Genomic DNA, 21,440 nt, shown 5'->3' with positions numbered 1-21,440 from the left:
AAAGAAAAATTTCAAATCAACAACCTAACAACAGTCTACATTAAACTAGAAAAAGATGAGCAAACTAAATCCAAAGGAAGAAATGGTAAGTTTTAGAGCTAGGAGAAAAAAATAGAGAGTAGAAAATAGAAAAATCAACAAATCCCAAAGTTTCTTTATTTGAAAAAATATGACACTTTGGCTAGACTGGACAGAAACAAAAAAGAAGACTCAAATAAGGAACAAAAAGTGAGGAAATTACTAATGATTGGAGAGAAATAAAAAGAATATAAAGGAATACAATGAACAACTACAGTAGTTGTATTATAAAGCCAATAATTCACATAAATCAGCAAATTTGTAGATGAACACTACTATTGAAACTGATTTATAAAAGAAAATTTGAATAGGTTTACAGAAAATAAAGAGATCAAATTAGTTGTTTAAATTTTTCCACAAAGAACAGTCAAAAGTCAAATGTTCTCTCTGATATGTGGATGCTAACCTATAATAAGGGAGGATAAGGAAGGGAAGTATAGAGGTTCAGTGGATTGGACAAAGGGGAATGAAGGGAAGGGAGGGAGATGGGAATAGGAAAGAGTAGAATGAATCGAACATAACTTTCCTATGTGCATATATAAATACACTACCAACGTAACTCCATAGCATGTTCAACAACAAGAATGGAATCCTAATAAGTTATCCATGTATGTATCATATGTCAAAATACCCTCTATATCATGTATATCTAAAAACAATACATAAAGAAAATGAAAAGTCTAGTCCTAGATGGCTTCACTGGTAAAATCTGTCAAATATTTCATTTAAAAAATCAATACAAATGCTTCATAAAGTCTCCCAAAAAACAGTACAGAAAGGACCACTTCTCAACCATTCTATAAGGTTGATAGCACCCTGACACAAAACCAGAAAAAGACATCACAATACAACAAAACTAGACACTATTATCTCTTAGGAATATTGGGGGCAAGAGGGTCCTCAACAAAAGGAATCCAGCTGTAACAGTGGTTCACTTTATGTTTCGAATATAACCCTTGTTGATCTGCCACTGAAACTTATTTTTAAAATAGACATTTCTTTCTCTTTCTCTCTCCCTACTCCTCCCTAATCTCTCCCACTCACTCCCTAAGGGGAAACAGGATTGCTTTTCTTTTGGATGGAGGCAAAGTTATTTGTCCCCAGTACATACTCACCATAGGAACAAAGTAATCCAGACTTTGGGGATAGTACCAGAGGATCTCAGAAATGACTATCTCCCAAATTAACAAGTGAATTACAACTCCAGACAGAGAATACATGGAATACAGCCTTTGAGTCACCTTTTAAAAAGCTCCCTGTTCCTGCTGAAGGGCAAACAGAGCCTTTGGGACTTGAGTTTATTGCTAGCAAAGCAATAAAACCTTTTCCTTTTTCTCAAAATCATGTCCTCATTATTAAATTGGCAACAGAGACAAGGACTGAGCTTTTGGCAACACAGCAACATATAAATTGGAATATATAATGTTAGGTAGGTGGCAACTTAGAACAAAGCAGCCTGCCCCGGAAAAGAACATCAATCAGATGCCCGAAGAAACGCCTGTCAATCAGCCAGATCTCCTGACTAATGCCTGTCAATCAGCAGGACCCCCTGGCCAATCCTGGAGTTCAGCCAACTCCCCTGACCAACTCTAAGGGGGCAAGGGACTCTAAGAACACCTTTTCCTTTCCCAAGCCCTTCCCTTCCTGCTGTAAGCCCCATAAAAGTCCAGTCCGGTCGAGTTTCCACGCGGTTTCTCCTCAGACCCTTCTCCTGTCCCCTCTGTGGGTCTGAGTTCTGCCCCGGAGTGATATCTCAATAAAGCCTGTTCAGCGGCCCTTTTAAATCTGCCTCTTTGGTCACTGCCTGCCCAGCCTGATCTGACATATATTACAAATGAGATTGGCAAGGCTGGTTTACATTACTCCTTCCCCCATAAATAAATAAACAAACAAATAAATAATATATTACTACAAGTTGTGTTTCCCAGAATTCATATGCTAAGATCCTAGCCCCAACTGATGGTATTTAGATGGGGCCTTTGAGAGGTGATTAGGTCACAAGGGCTTGTCCTCATGAATGGGATCAGTAAACTCTGGGGTACCCTTTGTTCCTTTTACCAGGTGAGGATGAAGCCAGATTTAAAGTTAGGTAGTCAGTGTAGTTAGGTAAATCGGGTCTAATATCAAGTAAGATCCAAAATGGAAGCCATGTTTAGAATGAATTCCGGGAAAAGTTGAACAACTCTTGGAATGTTAATGAAGTCCCCCAAAAGTCCAAGGCCAGAGCCCATCCCAAAGAAGTGTTAATGAACAGCCCCCAGCAAACTTGAAGGTGCTGACTCAGAAGTCCTTCCAGACCAGATTACTTCTTTGGTCCACCTGTGTCCCACCCCTCGGGCCCTTCCCACCTACATCCCATCACTGAAAGAACTATAAAAAGGGGAAACAACCGCACTTCCATGGATTCCATCTCTTGGGTCCCCTTCTTCCTCCGGGAGAAGTCTTTTCTGCTGTCCTTTAATAAACTTCTACTTTCCACTCTGACCTTGCCTCGGCATGCTTCTCTGGTGTTATTCTTCAACATTGGGGAAGCAAGGACTCATCACCGGTCAACAGCAGTAACAAGGATGTATGGCCATCTATAAATCAGGAAAAAGGTCTTCACAACACACTGAATATGCCAGAGCTCTACAACAGTGAACACTAAATCGTTATTTATAAACCACCCAGTCTATGGTTATACCAGCTCAAATGGCTAAGAGAGAAATTGGTACCAGAAATGAGATGCTACTGAAACAAATACCTAAAAATGTAAAATCAACTCTGATGCTGGGAAACAGGTAGAAGATATTAGAGTTTAGAGGTGCATGCTCAAAAGAGCCTGCACTAACTGAAAAAACTGTTAAGTAAAAGGGAGCTATTGGTTATTTAGAAAATTCTTAACCTATCCACATAGAAAATAATTGAGAAAACCTGTTCAGAAGACCACATTAAGTGTGTCACCAAATGTCCGTTTGAAAAGATTAGTATGGGTGTCATAGCAGATTTAATAAGCCACCACAAAGGAAAATTGCCAGTTTGAACTGAGGAAGAAAGACAAGAAGGAATGAAGGAAGGGCTGTTAGTCTTCTCTGATTTTACAGGATGGAACCCTAAAGCTATTCAGCTTCAAATATGTGCAATCCTTCAAGATTAGCAAAGAATGACCCTGGAGGTCATTCAAGGATCAGGGCTGGCTTCCTCCTTTCACAAGGGAAACCATCATCTTACTTTTAAAAAAATTAGATGGCCTCTCCCCAAAGTCACAAGGGCAGGACTAACCAAAACTCAGTGGGCCTAAAACGCACAGCATCAAGCCAAAGAGAATTATTCATCAGTCTTAAGATCTCTGAGCTTTCTTGAGACCTCGTTCTTCTTTCTTTTATCTCCCTTTTAGAATGGGTATGCCTATCTTATACCTATAAAGGGAATGTCTGTCCTATCATACTACTGCAACTTGGCAACATATAACATTTGGTTTCAGAGAGTGCTAACTGGAGGAGAATTTGCCTCAAGAATCACACCTTGAGTCTCACCCCTCACCCATATCTGATTTAGAAGATATTGAGATGAGAAGTAAAACTTTAAACTTTATAGAATGAGTTAAGACTTTGGGGGGTAAATGGGATGAAGAGAATGCATTTTGCATGTAAGAGTGACTTGAAGTTTGGGGAGGCGAGGGGCAGAATGCTACAGACTGAATATCTATGACTCCCCAAACATTTATAATTTCAAATTTTAATCCCAATTTTAACCACAATGATATTTGGAGGTAAGGCCTTTAGGAAATGATTAAGAGGGCAGAGCCCTCGTGGATGGGATTAATGACCATACAAAACACAGGCTTGTAATATCAGTGACTAGGGAGGTTGAGGCAGGAAGATTTGAAAGCTAGTATAGGCAACTGTCTTAAAATAAAAAATAAAAAGGTCTGGGGATATAGGCAAGTGATAGAGTGGCCAGTACAAAACAACACACACACACACACACACACACACAAACACCCCAGAGAGAACTTCCCTTCTGGTACATAAGGACACTAAAAGACAACCATGTATGAACCAGAATAAAAGGTCCCCAGCATATACAAATTTGATTTTTCATTTCACAGCTTATAGAATTACAAGAAATAAATTTCTGAAGTTGATAAGCCCCCAGTCTATGGTATTCTGTTATGATCACTGAGCAGACTAAGATATATGCATATTAATGGAACAAAAAAATTAACATCATCTCAATGCAGACAAAAATAATTCAACAAACTCCAATGAAAATAATCAACAAAATAGAAACAGAATGAAATTTCCCCAACTTGATAGACAGCGTTAGGTTGGTGGCGGCGACTTTGTGGCGACTTAGTGGCAACTTAGAACAAAGCAGCCCACGCTGGAAAAGAACCTGAACAGATGCCCGAAGAAACGCCTGTCAATCAGCCAGACCTCCTGACTAACGCCTGTCAATCAGCAGGACCCCCTGGCCAATCCTGGAGTTCAGCCAACTCCCCTGACCAACTCCAAGGGGGCAAGGGACCCTAGAGATACCTTTTCCTGTCAGACGGCATTTACAAAAATCCAGAGCTAAAGCTTGCTATTGAAAAACAATATATTTCCCCTAAAAGTAGAAACAAGAATGTTTGCTCTTACCTCTGAAAAACCAGCCTCTACCTCAGAGCAAAGCCCGTCCAAGGAAGGGACATGACCTTTGTCCTTGAAAACACCCACAGAGCACTCCTAGGCACATTCCCACCCTGCTAAGTTGTTTATCTACAAATAACAGGAGGGATCTGCTGCGCCAGGTGTCCCTGACTCAGTCAGGCTAGGTGGGGATCCATAGTAACCCCCTAGAAGCCACCAATCAACATGAGACAGGGAAATACCTGGGATGCCAGATGACCCTCCCAGTAGTTTATGGTGTTGGGAAACCATGAAGTTCAGCAGGAACACCCCTCTTGGTTTAAACCAATCAGTTCAAATGAATCCCCCTCTTGTAGCAGCCAATCACCCCTACCCAACCTGTTCCCGCCAGTAAATGTGCTAATCATGTTTTAGAGTTGTTATTTGATTTTCCCTCAGTGTGTGATGATTTGCTAAGAGATGCTATGATGTATGTGGGGGTCCCTGCCTTCTCCAAACAGTGTATAAAACTGCTGCAAACCCTGGGCTCAGGGCCTCTCAGCATCAGCAGTTGCTGTGTGTGCTCGCAGAGCTAACTCGCAATAAACACCTCTTTGCTGTTTACATTGATCTTGGTCTCTGGTGGTCTTTTGGGGGTCCTGAATTCGAGCATAACAACCTCCTCTATTTAACATTGTACTGAAAGTGCTAACCAGTGCAATTATCCAAGAAAAAGAAATAAAATGCATCAAGATTGGAAAGGAAAGAGTAAAACTATCTCTTGGCAGATGGCATAATTTTGTGTAGATACTTCTTCGGAATACAGTTAAAAAAACAGAACCATTAAACAAGTTCATCAACACACAAGATCTGTCTCAATTATATACATCTGTATCTGTCTCAATTATATACACATACATTAACAATATTCAAAAAAATTTAAATTCTACTTGAAACACCAAAAGAACAGAATATTTAGGTATAATTTAACAGAAGATGTGCAAGTCATTACAATGAAAAACTTCACATACTGCTGACCAATTGCCAATGGCACACACTTATTATCCCAGCTACTGGGAAGGCTGAGGCAGGAGGATAGTAAGTTCAAAGCCAGTATGGGCAACTAGTGACACCCTGTCTCAAAACAAAAAGTAAAAAGAGCTGCAGATATAGCTTATTAGTAGAGTATGTCTGGATTCAATCCATAGCACCAAAATAAATAAATAAATAAATTTTTTCAAATATTTTTTCTGCATGTATTGAAACAATCATTTATTTTATTTTATATGGTGATTACACAATTGTTGTTCAAATATTAAAACAACCTTGCATTTTTCAACATCTGGGTCATGATGTATTAATTCTTCTATATACTGTTATATTCATTTTGCCAAATTTTTTCTTAGAATTTTTGCATTTGTGTTTGTAATTTGACTGGTTTTGATATATTGTACTCCATTACAAAATATTACCTACACCTTAATTTTCCATAACTATGTATAGAGTTAGTATTACTTCTTCCTTAAAAACTTGGTAGAATTAGTCAGTCAAACTTCCCGGGCCTGGAGTTTTCTTTGAAAGTAGGTTTTTTCTACAAATTGAAATTCTTTAAATAATGTGAACTACTTCTTAAACAAGTTTTGGTAGTTCATGTCTTTGTAGGAGTGTGTCCAGTTCATCCAAGTTGTCATACTGATTGACTATAAATTTGTTTTTAATGTATCCTTATTATTCTTTCAATGTCTTTAGAGTATGTGAGATGTGACTTCTCTTACTCTCAATATAGTAATTTGTGTTTTCTTTTTCTCCTGATGTCTGTCTAGAAGTTCATCAATAGTACCGATGCTCACAAATAACCAGCTTTTGATTTCATTAATTTTCACTACTGTTTTCAGTTTTGATGATTTCTACTCTAACCTTTCAGTTCCTTGCTCTTACTTGAGTTTTTTTCTTGTTCCTTTTTAGCTATAAATTTCCCTCTCAACTGTTTTCACAGCATTTTACAAACTTGATAGGCTATGTTTTCATAATATTTCCCCTTTTTAGTTCTTTGGCCCATGGGTTAAACTGTTATTTATTTGCCAAATACTTGAAAATTTCACAGGTATCTTTCAGTTATTAATCCTAGCTTAATTCAATTTTGGTCTAAAAGCACATTTTATAGGAGACACGGTTTATGGCCCTGAATATGATCTATCTTATTAAATGTTCTATTTTTAGTTGGTAAAACAAACAAACACATTCAAACTTTGGAGGATAGAATGTTCTACAAATGTCAGTTAGGTCAAGTTGATAATGTTGTTACAGTTTTCTCCAGCATTTATTATTTTCTATCTATTTAATCCTTCAGTCAGCGAGAAAGAACTATTGAAGTCTACCATAATGGGCGATTCTTCTCTATTAACATTCCATTAGTTTTTTTAATATATATACTTTTTAGTTGTAGTTGAACATAATACCTTTATTTATTTTTGTTTTTTACGTGGTGCTGAGGATCGTGGTGCTGTCAAGCACTCTACCGATAAGCCACAATCCCAGCCCCCATTAATTTTGTGTCACATAATTTGAAGTTCTATTACTAGGTATATAAATGTTTGTGATTGTTATTGATTAACTGACCTCTTTATCATTAGGAAATTACTTTTTTAATATTTATTTTTTAGTTGGAGTTGGACACAGTACCTTTATTTTATTTATTTTTATGTGGTGCTAGGATTGAACCCAGGGCCTTACACGCGCTAGGCGCACACTCTACCGCTGAGCCACAACCCCAGCCCCAGGAAATGATATTTTTTATCTAATAATATCTTACGATATTATCTCTGAAATCTACTTTCATATCACTGAAGTTTTTTCTTGAATAGTGTCAACATTATATCTTTACTTAGTTCTATCCTGTTTGTGTATTTATACTCAAAATGTGCTTCTTGCAGAAAACTTATATTTAGATCTTATTGTTAATCCAATCTGTCTTTTAATTGGGGTGCTCAGAGCATTTACTTATAGCACAATTATTGACAAGGTTAGGTTTAAGTTTATCATCTTGCTATTTGCTGGTTTGGGTACCACCTGTTCTTTGTTCCCTGTTTAATGTTTTGCTACCTTCTTTCAGATTGGGTACGTTTAGGATTCAATTTTATCTTCTTCAGTGGCTTAGTAACTGTAACACTTGTTTGTCCATACACACTACACTTCATTTCTTCACTTTCTATGCACTCTCACATCCACTCTAATTTAACTTTTCTAACTTCTGGACTAACTTCTCTCAACCCAAACACCATTTAAAATTAAAATAAACAAATGAACAAAACAAAAACTGACCAAATTAAAAAAACTTTCTTGTTAGAGTTTGTGATAAGCTTCATGAAATTAAATCCTATACAAAAATTTCACTCCCCACCATAAACTCTCAGTAACATTTTATAATTTTAATCCCTGTCCTAAATTACTCTTCTCTTGGTCCATGACAGCACACTCTCCAGATTATGTTATCTTTGTCCACAAATTCTCAACGCCTTTGTTCCTTAACTTCTACTTAGCCTGTAATATTTAGAGCTCCTGAGGACTAGCCCCCTTTTTTTCCTTTTGTGGCATTCTTAAAACAGAGTCCTCAGAAAGGAAACTATGGGGAAAGAGGAGGACCAGGGACTGAAATGGAATAAATCAAATTTTATGCATGTATGATTTTGTCAAAACAAATCTAATATTATGTATAACTAAAATGTGCTAATTACCAAAAAAAATTCCTCAAGGATTATAAGAAAGTTCAAGGGCATTTTTGGATACAAAAGTAATGAAAGAAACTTGTTCATATACACTTCACACAGTTAAAATTTAAAATTAATGAAGACTTTCATGAAAATCTACTTTCTTTAAAGCTATCACTCACTGTAAAATTTTATTATGTTTGGTCTTTTTGGTTGGTTCATATCACCTAGTTGTCACTAAATATGGGGAAATAAAACCAAGTTATCTTTCACATCTTTTGCACACAAAGCACAAAATCCACTTGCTTTGTTAGCAAGGACAAAAAACCCATCAAGATAAAAGGGCTCCTCCTCAGCTTAAACAGATAAAATCTTGATACTTCTGAGAAGCTTGTAAACTCAAATTTTATGCCTGGGGGAAATAACTGGAAAAATTTCTTTACTAAATGATTCTGTTGGATATCATATACTGTCAATGACAAATGATATGGAGAACAATTACTACCACATGAGGGTTTCCGTGTATATTCTGTTTAATAATTGAACCAACTATTTGTGGAGAAAATATGAATTAGTCCTTGACATATGTACAATATGTATTGAGGTAAAAGTACTCAACAACTTTTTGTTCTGTTTATCAGTGAAAATCCATAGTAAAAGGAAAGACAGTTTTCATTTAGATAATAACATTTTTATGAGCTGTGGCACAGGCTGAAACAGGTCTAACATTCAAAACTAACAGTGCATGAGCTATACAGATAGCAAGAAAATGTGCTGCTATAACTAAAAGAACCTTTAAACATATGGAATAGTTAGGAGACAAAAATATGCCTTCTGATTATAAGTGAGTGTTGAAGGAAATAATGGAAATTGAATATCATCAAATTTTGACAATGGGTTGTACTCTCAGATGTGGAAAGAAATGGCAATGTTTGCAAGATTACTTTCCTTCCTACTTGAATTTGCTAACTGCCAAAGACAAAAGTGCTGACATGAGTTTCTGAAATGAGGAATCAGATAAATTTTTTCATAATGCTGATTAATAACAACAAAGTCATCCTATGATTTTTAGAGACTTGCTTACATGGAGGAGAGTGGAGATAGATTTAGAATTGTAAATAATCTGAAACTACTATTTCAGGGTCAAAACACCCCAATTTTTAATGCTGAAAATAAGAGATCAGATTTCGAAGTCCCCAAACTATGGTACAAATGTTTCCACTGCTCCAGTCTGATTCTTCTCCAAATCTAATGGTTTTCTTCACTCATGGAGGACTGAGGCTAGTAACATTATTGTAAATATATAAAGAATACATTCAAATGTTACAATAAAACATGAGGAAACACTTTGTAGAAAATGATGGAGTCAAAAAATGACTTAAGAATCCATTTGCTCCTATTTTCCAAATATTCAGCCTGGTTAAAACATTCATACCTATTGTTTAACATTATAAGTGTCAGTTTGGCAACTGACAGAGCACTAGAAATCGTCTTCAGGGAGAAATCCTTCACCTTCTCAGGCTCTGTTTGATCTTGATAGTTCAAAACATCTCAAAGCCAGGAAACACAAGTTATAAATATTGATAATCTATAATTGTGGAATGAGATTTCCTAATCTAGTAGAAATATAGGGTAAAAAAATCAAAACATCTGAGCCTAACCTACACTTCGAGCTACCTATAATCAAATTAGACATAGTTACTTCATGAAGGGCTACAAAAAATGGCCATTTTCAATGATAATAAAAAAGTCAGTTTTTTAAATACTGCTTTATTATTTAGTAGTCTGCATGGGTGCTGAACATTTGAAAAACACCTTCCTGGAGATCTCATACACTCTGATGATTTTAAAGGCTATCTATAAAAGCTGAGGCCTAAATTTCAATAGTCTAGTCTTCTCCATTTACCTACCTATTCAACTGCCTTCCTCACTTCAATACTTGATGTTTCAGAGGTGCACAAATAAGTCAGCTTTTCATCACTGTTACAATATACTTCAACCTATAAAAAGTTTATAGTTTTAAAGGTTCAAGAGCAAGGCACCAGTACCAGTTCAGATCTGGTGAGGGCCTCTTCACCAATAGTGGATGGTAGATGGCAATGGAGGGAGCACTCAAGAGCAAGGAATATATCCCAAACTAGGAACAAAGGGGATGAAATGGGCCATGCTTTCTCCTTTCATAACTACCTTCTTACAGAAACTTAAGGGGTTATAAGAACTCCTTATGCCCCACTGACGTAAGGGCCTCTCACTAGGTCCCATCTCTTAAATGACCCAACAGTGCCATCCTGGGGACCAAGCCTTTAACACATGTGCCTTTGGTGGATACAATTAGACCATATCCAAATCATATGAGCACACTGAACCTAATGGGCCCAAAACCATATTCTTGATATCCTCCCATCTTCCCCCTTTCTAGGTTTTCTCATATCAGTGAAAATACATCTCAGTTTCTGGTTGCCTGTGCCAAAAACCTGGCATTCATGATCCAAAGAGCAGCTAGAATTGATCTACTTCTTTCTCTCTTCCCACTTAGTCCAATCTTCTTCATCTTTACCTTGGACTATGCTATAGCCTCCTCACTGGTCTTTTCAGAATCTCTTACATGCCTCTAAATAGTTTTTTTTTTTTTTTATTGCTTATGGAACAGATTACCACAAAATTAGTGGCTTAAAACAACACAAATTTTCAAACTTCTAGAAGCTTGTTGGACCCCCCCCCCTTTCAAAGCAGCAACACTATCTCTTTGAACATTCATCCACAGTCACATCTCTTTGCCCCCATTTTCTACTTTTAAGGACCCTTACGATTAGATTGGTCCCCTCTAACCCTCCAGATAATAAAAAATAATCTCCCTATTTTATAGTAAGCTGATTAGTTGTTCGATTCTCTTTTGCCATAGAGCCAAGCATGGCCTGGTTCCCATTTCCTATGCTCTTCTCCTGGTTCACTGTGCTTCAACCACACAGGCTTCTCTTGGTTCTCACACACCAACCTCCTTTTGGCCTCAAGGTCTTTGCTCACTCTACTTCTGCTGTCTGGACAATCTTCCCACTTCCCATGCAATCATTATCTGACTAACTTTTGACTGATCCTCCAGATCTCTGTTAAGTTACTTTCACATGGTGGTCTTCCCTGAATTTCCAGTCTATACTAGCTCCTTCTACAATGTCATTGCACTTTTACCTTCTTGCTTTTATCACAGTTGCAGATGAATTTTAATTATGTAATTATTGTGTAATATCTGCCTGCCTGCATCAAAAAGTACACCCATGAGGGCTGAGGCCTAATCTGTTTTGTTCACCACAATAAACTCCAGGACTTAGCACCAATGGGCTTGCAGTAGATAGATGCTCAATAACTAAATGAGTGCCAACAATGTTATTTCAAAAGCAAGTATAACTCTTGGAGGGTGAACTTTATAAGCCAAAGACCTCAATGTGCTTCAGCATTTCAGGTCCAGTGGGTCACATTCAGCAGTCTTTTCATTACCCTCCACCACACACACCCTCAAACCTCTTTTACAAACCTGAGCCTTCAGCCTATATACCAAATTCTGTTATCTTACTTGATTGAAAATTATTAGACTCATTTCCTTTACCTTGCACCGGACCTGCCATACCAATCCTTGCCACTCTTGTTCATGTGCTGCACCACTAGAAAAAAATGTTCCAAAAACATGAACACTGGTGCCATGTTAAAGCCAAGTATTTCTTGAAGTTTAAGAATTTTCTTTTAATCCCTGACTCCCTGTGATTATCCTCAAAGATCCTTTTCTACTCACCACATATCTTATGGCCTTTGTTAGACTAGGAAGTATGTATGCTAGAACTGGAAAGTTCTATGTTTAAAACCTGGATCCCTTAAATTCATAAAGTTCACCAAACTTTGAACCTTGGTATAATCACTAAAAAATAATTTAATAATTTCCTCAAAATAGAAGTATTAGATGATTCAGGTAAAGACATACCTTACTTAGCACTGCCCCAGACCCCAAAAAGTCCACTCTTGTGTGGATACTTTGTCATTAACATCTTATCTCCCAGGTAAAGGATTTCTGTTTCCCAGAAAATAATTTGTTTTGAGCCTCAGATAGATATAGGTCATACTTTAAGCTTAGTTAATCACTGTTAGAACAGTTACAAAGAATTCCAAGAAAACAAAGATATGATTAAAGGAATTGTTGATTGATCCTGTAATAAATTACACTGTCAGGAACACATCTTCATAGATACTATGTTTCCTAAAGAACTGTTATTTCCAGGAACACATCCTACCTCTGTTCTCAACTCAGTCTGTGAGTATCTCTGTATAATATACTGCCAGACTCAAAAGAAAAATTCCATGTTAGTTACCACTGCCCATACCTTTCCATCTTCTTTCTCTAATAATGCCCATACTGAGAAATTAATCATGAGATCTGTACTTTCTCCACTTCATTCCTTTATCCAAACTGTACTTGCCATTCTCTTTTACTTTTATAGGCTTTGGTTATTTTGCTTCCTTTGATATTCCCATAAGACCACTTCTATAATTTAAAGAGCTAGCTTAAATATAAATCATTTCAATGAATGCTTGAAGTACCCAGATATCACTTTCTCTCCCAAAACTATACTGCAAGCCCCCTCAGGAGTAGGTTCTGATTTGATCCATGTTTATATCCACCATCCCTAATATCTAAAATAGTGTTTCTTTCTCATGTGTTAGATACTTACATTATTTGCTGAGTGAAATGAATAAATGAATTAATGTCTGAGTCATTTTGGTTCATACATCCTAAGTTTGTACTATTAGAGGACATCCAATAGAGTTGTCTACCACCTTGCTCAGACGAACTTAGGACTAAAGATGTACACCTGGAAGGAATATTTATTATAGTAATATTTTCAAGCCTTGGAGCTCACCAAAAAATGATATGCTGGGGAAAAAAAAGATAAAAGGTAGGACATTTCGGGGGCAGAAAGCCATGCAGCCATGTGGGGATTATAATTCAAGGACAAATCATAAAAAGAAGAAACCCAAAGGAGTACAATTCCAAGGACACCAAAAAGGAAAAGTTTTGAGGAAAACCTGTGATTGCATCAAAGTTGCTAAAAGATAAAAGTAAGTTGCTGTTTTATGTGGTGATTCAAAGTTCTTGGTGACCTTTTGACAAAGTGTTAGGGGAAGAAGTTAGACTGAAGAAGCTGAGGTATGGGTAAGAATGACAAAAGCATAAGATTATTTTTCAAGCAGTTTAACAGAAAAAGAAGATATTGAATGGTAGGTGAGAAACAGCCATGAATGTAAAATAACACAGAAGATGTTGGCTCTGCAGAAAAAGCATTACACTGTAAACAGATGTTATCATTGTTACCAGCAGAGTCAGAATGCAGTGGAAAGATGACTTGGGTACTGACACACTGCTTACTTGCTCCATGATCTTGGGAAAACCATTTTCTTCTCTCTTAATTAACATATCAAATTATTCTAAAAATGAGTTAATAAACGAAAAACAATTTGGAAGAGTACTTTCTATGAAGTAAGATACTATTTTTGAAATTGACAGTTTATACTCATGAACAAATGTTTGTAAGTTCATAATTATCTTCATCAGTGTAATAACAAAAAGCTAAAATTAACTTCTATCTATTTTAATTCCAGGGAACTACTTATTCCAATCCCAGCAAAGAGACAGAAGACAAGGAAGAAAAGAGAAAGAAAGAAGCAGGATAAAATCAGGGTACATAAAGTCAAAACAGTGATGGCAACCCCTCCAACTTCATCCCACAGACTACACCACTTTCCTAAACTGGGAGATGTTAGTCATGGGCTCCCTCCCCCAGGTGGGTAGAGAAATGCCAAGAGCACATATGAGAACTTCCTCCTGCTTCTGTCAATCTGACCTACCTTGGCAAGAACTTTATGCTTACCTCATAGTTCCTGGTTAGTGAAAGGCATCCCCACAGACCTTATATCTGTCTTCAAATATTATCTGAGTTCACAATTTTATATTTGAAGACAGGTATAAAATTTATTTTATTCCTTGGTTCCCTTGTTTTAGGTCTCCACCATGCCAAAGAAAATGTTGAAAGGTCAGTGGCGATTTTCCACACTCAAACCATTTCCTGAAAACTTTTCACAGGGAAGGGGAGGCTGATTCTGATTAGGAACATGGCCAGGGTCAGTGTAATATTTTATCAGAATACTTGTGAGTGGAATGCAATACCACAAAGTAAGTATATTTGCAATAGGAGCAACAGGAGGTATATTTGCAGGCCATAGGTGGTATATTAAGGTCATGGATGCTACCAAAATATACAGAAAGAAACTAAATAAAATTCTTCAATTAAAGCAGTTAACAATAGCCTTCCTTCACAAAATAGCATTTATTTCATTCAATGGAAAGAATGATAAACAGTGACTTACACTGATTTGTAATGCAAAAGTCATCTGCATTTATCCACTATGGTTTTTGTTTAGTGGCATTTTGAAATCTTCCCAGTTGTATATGACTTAGGGTACCATTAATTTTTATTCCATGAACACATTTAGACTATCCAGAAACCCCTTCTACTAAAAGAAATTAACAAATTACTAGAGAAAGCCCAGTAGAATATTTATCTTTAAAAAATTTAAGCTAATAAAAGTAAACTTCATTTGTTCACAGCATTCCTATGCTCACACAAAAAACATTATTGGTAAGTAATAAAACACAGAAGCATTAAGCCATATGAGGGTGCCATAAAGTTCAAAAGAAGAAAATATGGAAGGTTCATTTCTATTAAACAAAAGTCAGCCTGTTCTGCTGAAATTTTTTTTTTAAAAATCATCAAAGTAATTTCAGAGAAAACTGAACATTTCTTACAAAGAAACAGGATCATAATTTTACAAACCAAATGTGAAACATTCACAAATGCATTTATAATTCTCACAAACAAATGATCTGTAATTTCTGATGTATGTGTGATACAGGAAGAAAATGAACATAAAAAGCAAAGAACCCTAGTACAGTACTGATCCAATCACCATTATGAATTCACAAATATTTATTAAGCACCAGCATCTATTCTCTAGATGAAGATACTATAGTAAGCATAAAAAAAAATTCATGCTCCTCTGGAGCTTACAATACACTGAAGATTTTAGAACATGTAACCTTGAGCAAGACAAATATAAAGATGACTAAAGAAGTTGTTATGAAGAATCAAAACAGACTGCTCATAAAAACTGAATACGTCTATAATATGCACACACATATATAGAAATGTGCAGATAACATATAAAATGAAGATTATTGATAACTGTGAAACTGAATATAAGTATATATGAACATATTCTCATAATTCCAAATTATTTTTACTAAAGTCAAATACAAGCAATTATTTTCCTTTAATATGACCTGATTACAATATTATATGTATGAATCAAAAAATAAACTTCAATGAAGACTACTTTTATATGATGGATTGGGATGGACACAACAGGCAACTATCAAATCCTGACCAAAACACTAGTTTAGTTCTCCTGGATGAAAACATAAAGGAATGTATTGATAAGCTAACTTCTCTGGAAATACATTCCAGAAATAAGAAGAGAGGAGTACTATTTGTAGTAAATTAATTCAAGTATTGATATTGAGGGGTTTTAGAGTAAATTTTGGCAGTTATCTCAGCATATGGCTTAGTTTCACATATTGAGTCCAGAAACTTGAAATATGATTGTTATTTTCCCAGTCAACTCCTAAGTTGTAAAGTGTATAGGTGCCATAATACTAGGTGGTTTCAACGGTAACAAGAGAAGAACGGAATACTCTTGGCAAACACATCCCATTGCTTGAGGGCTGCAACTTAAAAAAATAAATGGATAAAAGCAAAGTAGACAAAACACATGCAGGAATAATGCAAATATCCGAGTCAAACAAGGAAGGAGACAGAAGAAAACATCTAAAAACTTCACCATCCAGAAGTTTAGGAAAAAAACAGTTGATCCTCGAGTGTTAAATGGTTTCCACTAAGAAGGGAAAAGGGGTACTGCTTGTTCTCCCTGGGTCTGTTCAAACCATAGGGGTTGAATTCCCTCGCTTTAGTGGGGTGGGGCTGAAAGGTACTCCTGAGGAAAAGGGAGAACAGGTTCCACGACCAGCAATTCCAATTAGAAAGCAAAATACAAAGTTTCATAAAGTAAAGACCCTTGAAGGAAGGAAGGTGGAGAAACCAACGAAAGTAAAATAAATAACTCGAAAAAGAAAGCAAAAAACGCGTTGAAGAACCCACGGAGCTATCTCTACCACTAAAAAAGGCAGGGAATGAAGATGGCAAAAGCCCCTCCAGAAAGTCTGGGACCTTGGCGCCATCGGAACTCAAACACCCAGCCTGACTGGGGTGAGGGGGGCAGTTCCCGGGAACCCCCTCCCGCCCCTCTCCCATCAACCCCGCCCACTGGGTCCGCCCCGTCCCGCCCGGCTACTCACTGGATTCGCTTCCAACATAACGGTGGCGAAATCGAGCGGAGAGAGCCTGGGGGAAGGAGCTAGCTGCGGGGGCCGGGGTGTTGTGATTTTTCCAAGGGTCCCCGGGAGCGTAGGGACCGAGAGGCACAGTTTACGCAGGCCTTCCTTCTCCCCCTCCCTGTCACAAGCTAGCGTCTTCAGACCACCTAACATCCCGACTTCCGCCCGAAACCAGCCAATCGGCGATAGCTCCGCCCCCACTCCCGGAAGCTAGCCCTGCCCCCGTCGCTCCCTTCCGGGCTTCCACGGGTGGGTCTTCGTGGGCGGGGCTTAGGAATACCTGGCCTGTGAAGGAGTTTAAAAGACTTCTAATCCAACCAACGTCCTCCAGCACTAGATCTCCACTGCTACACCTCCACCGAGCTGTGGCTGGTTGTGTTTCTTTCCTGTAAGATCGATATTTATTGAGCACCTTTTAGTGAGTGTAGTGGCCAGGAATCACACAGGCTTGAAAATTGATCACAGCTTGACCAGGGGCTATTTGGAAGATGAGTATAGATAGCACACTGTTTGGCATATAGTAAAGTTTAAAAAGTGACAGTTAATAGACATTACTAGGTTCTCAAATGACACTGATCAATACATAGTCACTGCCTTCACGGATTTTGGAATCTAGAGAAGCAGCAAAAAGGTACAATATGGCTCATAAGTAGTATAGCAAGTATAGGGTTCTATGAGAGTAATTCTTATCTAGGATAGAATGTCTCAAAGCTCCTGCAAGAAGTTGAAGTTATGAGCACAATATGTACTCCTACTTTAGTTACTGGGTAAAGAGAGCTAAGAGAAAGGCAAAGAAGTAGTATTTGCCTAGAGAAAATGAAAAATAACAGCTTGATGTATATTCTTCTGGACATGTTTATACTTTCACATATTTCAAGTGATCAAAAAATACCTATAGATTTAAGGACTGATTTTCCTTTTTTTAAATATCAGTTTTTTGTGCACTATAATTGTACATAATATTGGGCTTCATTGTTACATATCAGTACATGTAACTAACATAATTTAGTGATTTTTTTATGATATCCTCCATTCCAAGTAGACTGATGGCATTCCATAGTTGGTATGTACCCACATATTTGTAATAATCTACTGTGGATAGATATTTAAGTGGTTTTTAGTTTTTTACTCTTAAAAATATGCTGCAATAAACATTCAGGCATTTTTTCACATGTGTCCATTAACCTCCTTAGAATTAATTCTCAGAAATGAAATTGTTCAATAAAAGATTACAGAAATTTTGCCAGTGGTTAATCAGTTGTATCAAAAATTCATTCCTTTCCCACTACTTAGAAAAGCCATTCTTTTTTTTTTTTTTTCATTTTTTGGTACTGGGGGTTGAACTCAGGATCTCAACCACTGAGCCATATCCCCAGCCCTATTTTTGTATTTTATTTAGAGACAGTGTCTCACTGATTTGCTAACTGCCTCCCTGGTGCGAGGCTGGCTTTGAACTTTTGACCCTCCTGACTCAGCCTCCAGAGCTGCTGGTGTTACAGGCATGCACCACCATACCCAGCTAGGAGAGCCATTCTTAATCACAAGTAAAATTTGCATATATATGTATATATACATACATATTTAAACATTTTTATTATTTATTCTATTAAATATATGCTTTTTCCTATGCCATGCCTGTTATAGCTTAGTAATATATTTGCTCTTTCATAAAGAACTCCTTTCCTGACCTTTTTTTTTTTTTTTTTTTTTTAGAGTTTTCAAAATCTTGAATCTTCTCATTTGGGAACACATCACTAAACATATTAGGTGGTGTTTTGTTTCTTTGTTTCTTTCAGTGCTGGGAATTGAACCTAGAGTCCCAAATGTCCAAGCACATGCTCTACCACTGAGCTGTATATACCCCAACCCTAGGTCTTTTATATCATTAAATGTATTTTTAGAATATCTTTCATGTAAGTTTGCACAATTATTGTGAAGTTTGTTTGTAAATATTTTACAGTTTTCGTGAATGAGATATTTTTCACTGCTGCAATTTAGAAAAACCATTGAGTTTTGAGTAATTATCATTTTCAACTGTGAAAATACCTAATTAATTCCAATAGTTTATAAGCTTTTCTCTTAAATGTATATAGAAAATTATATCACCAGCAAGTAATTTAGTTTTCTTTTTCCTTATTGCACTCTCCAAAATACCAGGAAATTTTTGAATAATGTAGAACTAGATAATTGGCACTCAGTTGTAATGCAATAGAACAAGTTTGTGCTCCTAGATGATGATACATATTCTTTAAATATATTTTTTTAATATTTATTTTTTAGTTATTGGTATGTGGTGCTGAGAATCGAACCCGGGCCGCACGCATGCCAGGCGAGTGCGCTACCGCTTGAGCCACATCCCCAGCCCCTAAATACATTATTATCTTTTTAAAAATTCTTTCTATTACTAGTTTACTCTAAGCTTCTAATTGGAAAAGGATATTAATTGTTATCAACTGTCTCTTAGACTCTATTATTATATTACTATTTTTACTCTAAGTAAATATAATGAATTACACTAATATATCTAATGTTCAGACCATCCTTACATTCCATTACATCCTTACATTTCATCCTCTGTTTTGTTAAATTATATCTTGAATATCATGCTTGATTCAGTTTGTTCCTCTCTTATTTAGGATTAAATTGTACTTGTAACTGGTTTGGGGGGTGTAGTTTAGTGGCAGAGCATGTGCTAAGCATACACATGAGGGATTCAATCCCTAACACTGAAAAAAAAATTACTTACAATGAATGAAAATCTTTCATCACTACTGTCATTTTTGTGATTATCTTTAACAAGTTTTGGCATCAGAATAATGCTAGTAAATAGCAGCAGTTTAATTAATTTAGAAATTAGCTTTTTCTTAAAGGTGCAGTGGATTTTTATAAAGTAAGTCTAGGAAGATTAGAACCAGGTCCTCAATCTTTTCTTCAACTCTCTGTGTTTCTCTCTCTCTCTCTCTGTCTCTCTCAGTTATATTTCATTTCCTTGAAGACTTGATGTTGGTGTTGTCTGGCTAGTGATAGGAGAACGGGATAGAGAGAATGCAATAAATATTAATATATATTAATATTCATAGACCTTTAAAATATACTGCTATATACCAAAGTAACATGAAGGGAACTAAAAATAGCTGTACAAATTTTAGTGTTAATTTTTTCTTATTATTACTGATTTAGAACTAATTAGTTTAAGGGTTAATTATGGGAAGGAATTGTGCAAATGATTACTTAGTACTAGGGTCACAAATTGGTGAGATTTAATGAATGCACAGAGAATATTTAATTTTTTGATAAAAAAAAATGGCTACGTTTTTAAAACTGGGAAATTTCACCCTTTACTATATGCAACTCCATTTTCACCTTGGAACTGTATTCCCCTGTGCCAACAGCTGGACGGAGCCACTCTGACCATTTTACACTAGAAATGGGTTCTCTGTCTCATTACCTGCCTGGTCCATTTTAGGTATCTTTAGTTTGCAACCAGTGATGGATCCACCCCATTTGGCTGAGGAAATGTAATGGATCTAGGATTTTGCCAAATATCCTCATAGAAAATGACTTGGCCCACACTCTCCCACAGCTTTCTCAAGGATGGCCTCATCGTTTGAGCCAAACCTCTCACAGTCTTTCAGAAGATTACTTTCTGTGTGTCATGCCTGCCATTCCCCCTGTTACATAGTGCCCAGCACAGGAACATTTCCCTCTGCATCATTGTTCCAGGCAGGGTGCCACAGTAGTGGAAACTATGTATACTGACCATGGTCACTAGTTTTCTCAGGAAGATCAGACATTTGGCTTTATCTTTCACATTTTCTCTGTGTGTTCTGGGTGGAGATATCTTAAGCCATGCTAAACCCAGCCCAGGGATTCTTGAATGATTCTAAGTATTTTATAGATCTTCCAATGTCAAGAGGGTTAGGAGAAAATGCCTTAGGGGAAAGGAGAGAGGAGAAGAAAAAGAGCAGAGGGGACATCTCATTGGCAAACATGAAAATAATCTAATGGAGAAAACAGGTTGACGTATGAAAAGCAGGGCAAATTGAACTTAGGGGAGAGGGGGATCAGTCACCCCTAAGACGATAGAAGAAAACAAAAGAAAAGAAGTGGTAAGACACAGATACAATATTAACTATTATTTTAATGTTATGATCATAATTGTTTTTGTTTTAGGAGATCACAGTTGCATCCAGCGTTTGGGGAGCACTAGAAATGGATATGAGAGACAGGCTGTGTTAGACAGAAAGAAGAAACAGGAACCTGCAAGAAGGCGCAAAAAGAGAGACTAGGGGCCAAAAGAGGGTGAAGGAGTAGTGGAGAGAAAGCTGCATTTGTGCCCATCAGCCTTGAATATAAAGACCCAGCCTCCGTCTGAAAAAGAGCCAACAATGAGGCGGCCCCAGAACCAACCCTGCTGTTGAAGTCTGACACGTTAACAACCCCAGCAGGAATTAAGAGGTGGAATAAGCAGATGAAACACTGACTGAAGCGAAGATAAGCATTCCTGGGAAGGAATTTTTCAAAAAATCAAAATGAATCTCACAAATCTTCTTAATTAGGAAACATGACAAG

The 21,440-nt window shown here is 36.9% G+C and overlaps 1 protein-coding gene across 1 annotated transcript in view; it reads right to left on the bottom strand.

Moving 5' to 3' along the window:
* Parp11 (poly(ADP-ribose) polymerase family member 11) overlaps positions 1-17,017 on the bottom strand; it is a 58,578-nt gene extending 41,561 nt beyond the window's left edge. The window contains 1 exon segment of the mRNA XM_077798668.1: positions 16,830-17,017. Coding sequence (XP_077654794.1) covers positions 16,830-16,847 — 18 coding nt within the window. The 5' untranslated portion in view covers positions 16,848-17,017.
* Between the last annotated feature and the right edge of the window lie 4,423 nt (positions 17,018-21,440).

This window comes from Urocitellus parryii, chromosome 5 (assembly GCF_045843805.1).
Source record: "Urocitellus parryii isolate mUroPar1 chromosome 5, mUroPar1.hap1, whole genome shotgun sequence".
NCBI classification, from domain to species: domain Eukaryota; kingdom Metazoa; phylum Chordata; class Mammalia; order Rodentia; family Sciuridae; genus Urocitellus; species Urocitellus parryii.
The sequence above is the reverse complement of the archived record's forward strand: the minus strand, read 5'-3'. Positions and strand labels throughout refer to the sequence as shown.